Raw genomic sequence first — 8,093 nt, forward strand, 5'->3', positions numbered from 1 at the left:
TCTGACAGCAACAGTTCAGATAAAGGACAGCCCTGCAAGGCCACAACCCAGATTTTGATAGATAAGATTTTTACCACACTTTTTAAAGTCAATGTACACACATTTCTAAGTGGAATCTTTCATTCATGGTCAATTATGTTTATAACATTAACATTATGCCTTTAATAACTAACTCCGTACACATCAAGTAAAAACTTTTGAAGGAGAACTTCCTTGCTTCTTGGAAGACCTTTTGCACTCTAAATGTCTAATTAGGTTATTGTTCGGGTCAATGCACAAGTCATTTCACATTCTCCCAGAACTACTTTTGGGACTAAATTTCTCTCACATGTAAAATTGGTCACACTCAAAGCCATAATGATGTAATTTACATAGCACAATATATAGAAGTGTCACCACTATATATATAAGGTCTCCTGTAGGCTATATTTGTAACATACCTAGGATGGGAGTGTCTATGCTATAGTATTGAAGTGTCGGCATCTATAGATGCATATCTATGGAGTAATTATACTTTAGGCTGCGCTGTATCAGATGTCAAGATGGCGACCGGGGTTACTACGGGTCATGGACAATCATTGTCCAAAGAACAAGTTCCCAACTTTTGCTACAAAAGGAAAACCTGTGAACTCCTGTTTTGTTTGAGGCCTCACTTCATTGTTTTACTATACATTTCTAGATGGGGTCACAACACAAGGTCTTGCTGGAGTTTGATATAGCTTTTTGCCAAGAGTAAAATACCAAACTTAATTTTCCATGTAGTTACACTTCTGGCATGGCCAAAAGACATGTATAACATATAATTAACAAGTTCCTGAATAAAGACAAAGTCATCATATTCAATTTCGGAGAATCTTCACATTCCAACCACATCAACTATGTCATTCTGTTATTTAAAAAAACACAGCATATAAAAGTGTACTGTTGAACATCCCCCTTTCGGATATCATACAAATATAGCTTATCGGTAACACATAGTACTTTGGTAAGTTCTTATAATACTATCACATAAACAAACAACTCTACCCCCCCCCTCCCCTTAACCTTTAAACTCTTCATGGGTCTAATCAATATTTGTTTAGCACTGCTGGTGTGGCTAACTTAGTAGGTTATAAGTATAGGTGAGGGACTGTAATTTTTTTAGATTTAGCATATATCATTTGCATTATACCTGAATTTCTAAACCTGATTTTAGTTATCTTTTGTATGTAGGCATATTAATATTTTGTTTCACGGGTGTTAATTTGATTGTATATTGGAACAATAAAATGGGAAAGTTACAAAAACATAAAGCATGCCCGTAGCCAGGATTTTGATAGGGGGGTTCTTCCCACTGCTTGAGGGGACCTCGAGCGCCGAAGGCGCGAGGTTCGTAGGGGGTCCGGGGCATGCTCCCCCGGAAAATTTTGAAAAATGAACCTTCTAAAATGGCATTTCGTGCATTTTTGAGAGGATTTCCAAGAAAAAATCAGAGATAAATTTTTATTCAATGACAAAGGAAGCAGTTTTTCTACGATTCCAGTCCATCTTTTCAAGAAAAATATTGGACCTTTACATAAAAAGTGGACCAAAAAGTGGACCTTTACATAAAAAGTGGACCAAAAAGTGGACCTTTGAGCCTTGTGGGGGGGTTCGTCCGAACCCCCCGAACCCCCCCTGGCTACGGGCATGTAAAGTCACCTGCTCAAGTTATGAATTACTTTTGTGATCTCTTTTTGTCATATATTGGCCAAAAACATGATCCAGTTATTGAATCTGACTGTATCCCCAATGCTATTATCTTGGATTTAATAAATTTTGTTGTCAACAACAAGCTACTAGTCTAGACCTCTGATATTCATCATACCAACATGCCCGTAGGTCATGTGATTGAAGTTGGATTTGGTTCCCTTTGTAGTTGAAGGAGGGCCCAAAACATGTCTGATAACTTAAGTCTAGACTCTAGTGCAACATGACCTAACCAATCAGAGGCCTGTTTTTCCACCCATGTTGATGCATACTGCATTTCACGATTTTTTCGCAGTACGTTTACAGATTTCAGTCACTTCTGTACCGTGAACTTATCATTGCCACTGAACATCAATCGCTAACTTTCTTTTTCCTGCACCTGCCACCACTGCGAACATACATGTATAGTTCTGTGAACACCTCCATTTTTCTGAGACTGTTAAATTTTGCTACTGTAAACATAAAGCGAAGTACAGTTGCTTTTGGTGTTCCTGACTGAAATACAAAACCTAGTTCGTTAGAACAGTCTACCTTTTAGGTGATTAGGTCAGGTCTCCTGGGTTATGTCTGTATACTAGAGGGGATCCTGGTTCAAACAAATGTCTTATCAAAAATTCATGGGGAAAAGAGGGACACATATCATATATCCTACCCTAGTGTGTCCTGAATATAACAGTCAGAGTATTGGTATGTACAGTAAATTAGATTTTGGACACCTCTGTACAGTGTTAAAGATACCCAATGCAAATTCAAAATTAAAGGCATCAACTGATGGTCAAAACTAGATTTTCAAAGTAAATTTTTTGGTCATTCTTTTAATGTAGTATGTTGAACCAAGCCTATCCTATATCATACTGATAACTGCAAGGCAAAAATGTGCTGTCACTGACGGAAAACCGTTGCTTGTTTTGTAACGTAGGCTGATACTAGCTATTTATTGACTGTACCCAAAACATATAAAGAGACACCTCATGTAGCTTGTTTTGGGGCTATTTCTAACAATTCAAGTATGAAACAATGATGAAGAAATGACAGTATAAGTTACAGATTTTCTCATCTAGAATATTTTTGCCACTCTGAAATTGCACTGGATGCCTATAAATATAAAAGATGGCATGTAGATGTACATTACCTGACAAGAGTGAGCTCTAGTTGTCCATCGTTGGTCTTGATTATGTTCTGTGCCTCGATATGTGTCAGTGTTTCTGCTGCCCGGGCTCCGATCCTCAGTACCACATCCCCTGGAGCAATGTTGGCCATAGAAGCCCGACCCCCAGGTGTTACCTGTGGACAAAAGGTTGTATCATCGTAAACTTGGGGACAGAGAAATTTCTCAGAAAAAGGGGTCTTCTTAGACCAAGTGGTCTTCTTATGCAAAAGGCATGGAGAAAAGACAATACAGAAAACTGCAGCAAAATTCAGTATCATTTTACAATTGGCTATCCCATTGACCAAAAGACTGGCCGATTTCATCAAGATTTTTTGCTAGTTATCATAAAAAAACATGCTTGAAAATGGCACTGTTGTCATAGGCAGAAATTGGGCCATGTGCCAGTCCTAGTTAATGCTTACATCTATGGAAAAAAATCGGGACCAAGAAAAAGCAGTTGTGGTCGGCAAGTTTGACTGTATCAAGTTATTTCTTAAACAGTGATTAAGGTGTATTTCATCAGAATATTTCTTGACTTGTGTTTTAACACTCCTTTGAAGTACAGTTCTGCCAATGATGATAAATAGTAGCCTGTGTATACACAAGCTCTCGGCTGGAGGTTAATGACCCGGGGGGCGGCAACCTAGGGCGGCGGCCGCCAGGAGCGCGATTTAGTCAGGCTAGATAAATAGCAGCTATAATAACAAGTACACAATCTGACTTCTCTATGGCTTAGTACGATACAATGATGCCAGAAATGCTGACAAAGACATTATATGGATGCTTAGTAGCTTGGATACAGCAACAAGTGATTAGCCAAAATCATCAACCAAGGGCTTGGAGGGCAACTGACAGTGTATTATGTTTCTCCAGTGTGTTTATACAGGGTGCCAGTAAATGGACCCAGTACTTGTGGTATGTGTAGAAGGACCTTGGCACTGGGAGGGGCTGGATAGAGGTGCAACTTGTGGTGTGTGCAGTATACTTGTACTTCTAATATTACTTCTGCATGGTTTCTAGTTCCTAGATTTGGCAGGCAGGGCACACATGGGACCAGTTACTCTAGTAGTTAACTTATAGGCAGGGGAATGCTTGCTGCAATTTGTGTTTCCTGGTCACCAGATTTGGCACACATTTCAAAGGATTAACAGATATTTAGTTGTTAAACACTCCTGGCGATTATTCTAAAACAAAAATAGCCATTTTGCTTTCATTTGTACGATCTGATGGAATGACTGCGGCAATGATAATGATCACACATACACAGTTGACTGTACCACACATAAATAATTTTTTCTTGTCTGTCTTGACTACAGTGCAGGAGCTCTGATATCTTTAATAGCTTTCAAAGTAAATAATACATTCTTTACAAAATGGGCACCACACCCCTCAAGAATGCATTACATAATTCATAAAGGATGTTTCTAGATAGCAACCAAAAGCCACACCAACTCAACCACTCATTATTCCCTCAATTTCATCTTCTGGTGATATGCCTATCTGAAATCCTTATAACACAAAGACTTGAAAGAGATACCATTGACATGAAAGGCTCACTGTATATGCAGTATATTGAATTTCACACTGGTATAGTGTGATAGCATCCAAATTACAAAAAGCCTATTCTTGTAAAATATCATTTACTATCAATTTGACACTACTTTTACTTTTTTTTTCATCATCTCAAGAAATTACCATTTCCTTCCACATGTAAGCATTTCCTTACAATCTATTCATTCAATGTCATTTGTCTTCTACCTCTATCCAAGGAGGTTATAGCGTTTCACGATAAATTCCTTGCTCTAACTCCCCTTGCTCTTGCTCTAGTCATCTTCTAAATGACTTTCCTACAACTAAAAAGAATGTAAGTTAATACATAGCTGTCTACCCTTAAATTATCTGCAATCAAGTTCTTCTGAGGTACCTATTTTGGGCATTCATAGAGCTGACATGCACCCACCCACCCCTAACTATGGGATATCCTGATTATACACTCATGCAGCTGCCAATCAACTATGACTGATTGATTGACAGTTGAAAACTACAAGTTTCATCGCCCTGATTAAAGCCCTACTAGGTGATTTATCTCTCACGCTGGCTTCAAATTGTCTACAACATGCAGTTATTTTCACACTCCTGGGCAGGGGAGTAGCAAGCAGCAACTGACCCAAGAGGAATGTCTGGGTAATTCCAAACATTTACTTTAACCCCTCAGCAACACACTGTGGACAGGGTTTTTGACAGTCCAGTTTGCCTAGCTGTAGAGGGCACACTGATACTTCCTGAACTCAGCTCAAATCTACAGGAATCAGGCAAATTAGTGCTTTGCTGCTGATAGACGAATCTGAGTTGGTTATGACCATATAAGATCGGGTCAGGGATAACTTGTAAGCTGATACTTGGTTCTATTCCTGTGAAAAGGTTTCGCCCTCCCACCCGTAATGCACACTCATTTATTTATGGCAGGGTAAAAACGGGTGATTATGTTTCCTACTTTATAGCTCCTAATACCCGTAAGGAAAGCAAATGTACAGCTATTTTACGGCAAATCCCTCTAATTAAAACCATAATTAGTTCGTTTGTAATTAATTGTCCGACTGTTAGGAAGCCCGCAGAAGCGGAACCAATCGCAATACAAACTTCGCACAATAGACGTGTTTGTGCAACATGGAACAGCCGTGTTATTGTGTGTCATCGTTTTGAAAACAGGGCGGGGAGTTAGGGCAACCGTTCACGATGATCTCATCCTAGGAAAAAAAATCCACGTCTGTGAGTGTTTGCAGACCTTTTAACACAAACCAAAAGTAAAAGGCTTGCGTGACAGGGAAACTAGCCCTGCCACTTCTGTGCTCTACTTCTGTCAAATGATGACGGCATGAAATTATAGTGCACGGGCGTCGTCTGCACGGAGGAGGGAGGGGGGCCTACATTTAGCTCGCGTACGTACTTACAGCTCACTGCAGTTCGCAGCTCTAAAACTACAGTAAGACGGCTTGACAGTTGTGTGTCACGAATGTCTGGAAAGTTCTCTGACTAGCTGAGGTGGGGAGGGGAGCAGGGCTAGTGTCGGAATGTCCTGGCTCCGTTGCGGTCCCCAGCACAGCGGTCCGCCTATTTTGGGCTGCGGAAGATAGGTATGCCCGGAACGCACCAACGGGACAAAAATGAGACCAGGGCAGATTCGTAGCAAAATCTGTGAGACAAAAGGCTGGCAGGGGGACAGAATAATACTTCAGTCTCTCCTACAATCATAGACGATTTCCTTCCATAGACTGTCAGTTCTATGAATTACAGGGTTCAGTGATCATAACAGTCCGCTAAGTACAGTGAAAGTTGACAGATTTCGTGAGGAGTTCTTACCCTAGAGATGGACAGCGGCGAGGAGAGATCCTTCCCGCCCGAGAGGCGGAAGCCCCAGGGCGCGGGCCCCGGTAGAGTGACCTGGTATTGCTGGCCCGACGCCATGCTGTAACGTCCTGTGTACCAGAAGCAGTGACCGGAGAAACTTTGCCTCCCGTCCGAAGGACGGCGATGTTCGGTGAGGGACTTCCTGGGGTTTGCACACGGCACGTTGTCCTATCGAGACTGTTTTGCACACGGCACTATTAGGCAGTGGTATGGTCCAAAAAAGGGAGACCTGTTTACGACTTCGCATCTAAATTTTGAGCAAAATTCTTATGAGTAAGCAAAAACAAAACTAATCCTTACTGACAACTATGCTACTGTACAGGTATTAATGATCTTCGGACTTAACATCAAGTTAATAGGTTTCTTTCAAACGCCCTTGATACATATTACCCAACGGCAGTTGTTTTGGTACGGGCCCGCCCACGGATTGCAGTCGAAACAGGATTTGTGCCAGACAGAGGTTCAAATTGGATAATTGAGCTTACTCACGGCAAACCTTCAGCCAAGGATGGACCTGTACAGTCCAGTGACGTACAGGTTTACTCAGTTAAAGCAAAAAATACACCTGAACCCATTTTCATGTCGATAACGGAGGCACCTGTACTGAGACCGGAGTGGTTCAATGCAAGGCCTATACGGCCACTTCTCGGCATTGAACTAGAAATTAATATGAGAGAAACATGGCTATGTCAAGAGATGATGGTGAACAGTTGATTTGAAAGCCTGTAGATTGTAGGTTGGTGGGAAACACTTGTCAGGGAGGGAATTCCAAAGCTTGGCCGTACTGAGAAAGAAACTGTCACTGTAAAAAGATTTCGAACAAGGAATTTGAACGGTGAAGTTGTGAGCTAGTGGAGAACTAGAAACAAAGTTGAAAGTTTTTGCCATGATGATAGTTTTTCTCCACCAAAGAAATCGACCAAAATTCTATGCGAGCTAGCTCGAGAATCGAAATTAAAATCTTGTCAACATTTTAAAAGCTATCTATTCATCTGTTGACACAAGATAAACGTGAGATCCTGAAAGTAATAAAAGATTTTTTTTTAAATTCGTGTTTGCCACAAATATTGAAATTATATTGGACTCGAAAAAAGAAAAATTCATATTTGCAGAAAGAACTTGATTAGGCTACGTTGCATGACAGCATGAAACACAGCATATTGATAATCAAAATGCATAACTTTGCTCTAATTCATACTTATCCTAAGACTGACGGCGGCATTTCTCTCGTCAATCAGTAGTCATAGAAGTCACTCTTGTTCATGATTTTTTTTATAACCTGGTCACTGTGGTTAGTATTAGTATATTGTCTTGGGGTAATGGGACTTCGGCGCACTGTTATGTCAACTCCATTTATATGTTGACTGTATTTTGTTGTGTGGCGCTGTTAGAATAAGTTTAATTAAAACTTGAGTGCAGTGCCGCACTGTTATTGTTATTGATTTGTTATGTATTTATCTATGAATTCTTACTCAATATTACTTCTACGTACTTTCCGAAATTACAAAGACAGTACCTTCAAAGGTCTATTTGATATATTTAAGGCGTGAGCAGAGTTTCCTGTGTAGACGTATGGTGTTACAGACCTGAATGAGTCAGGGAAAGGAGCGCTTGGGGGAAGACGCACCTAGGATATGACAAAATGGTAGAGACTGACCAAATGACTGATTATTTTCAAGACATCAGTAAGGCAGAGCTAGGAAGAAATCAGTGTGTTCCCCAACCGACACTAGCAACAAGAAATGCCTCAAAGTTTTATTAAAAATCCCTGCCTACTGACCCTATTTTGTTTTCAGGTCCGTGATCG

The 8,093-nt window shown here is 40.4% G+C and overlaps 1 protein-coding gene across 1 annotated transcript in view; it reads right to left on the reverse strand.

The window, feature by feature from the left end:
* Window positions 1-6,451, reverse strand: part of LOC109466674 (LIM domain-binding protein 3-like) — a 29,956-nt gene extending 23,505 nt beyond the window's left edge. Inside the window, 2 exon segments of the mRNA XM_019764412.1 lie at window positions 2,861-3,012; window positions 6,239-6,451. Coding sequence (XP_019619971.1) covers window positions 2,861-3,012; window positions 6,239-6,343 — 257 coding nt within the window. The 5' untranslated portion in view covers window positions 6,344-6,451.
* Window positions 6,452-8,093: the final 1,642 nt, after the last annotated feature.

The sequence above is a fragment of the Branchiostoma belcheri genome, unplaced genomic scaffold (assembly GCF_001625305.1).
Source record: "Branchiostoma belcheri isolate BF01 breed outbred unplaced genomic scaffold, Haploidv18h27 scaffold17, whole genome shotgun sequence".
NCBI classification, from domain to species: Eukaryota; Metazoa; Chordata; class Leptocardii; order Amphioxiformes; family Branchiostomatidae; genus Branchiostoma; species Branchiostoma belcheri.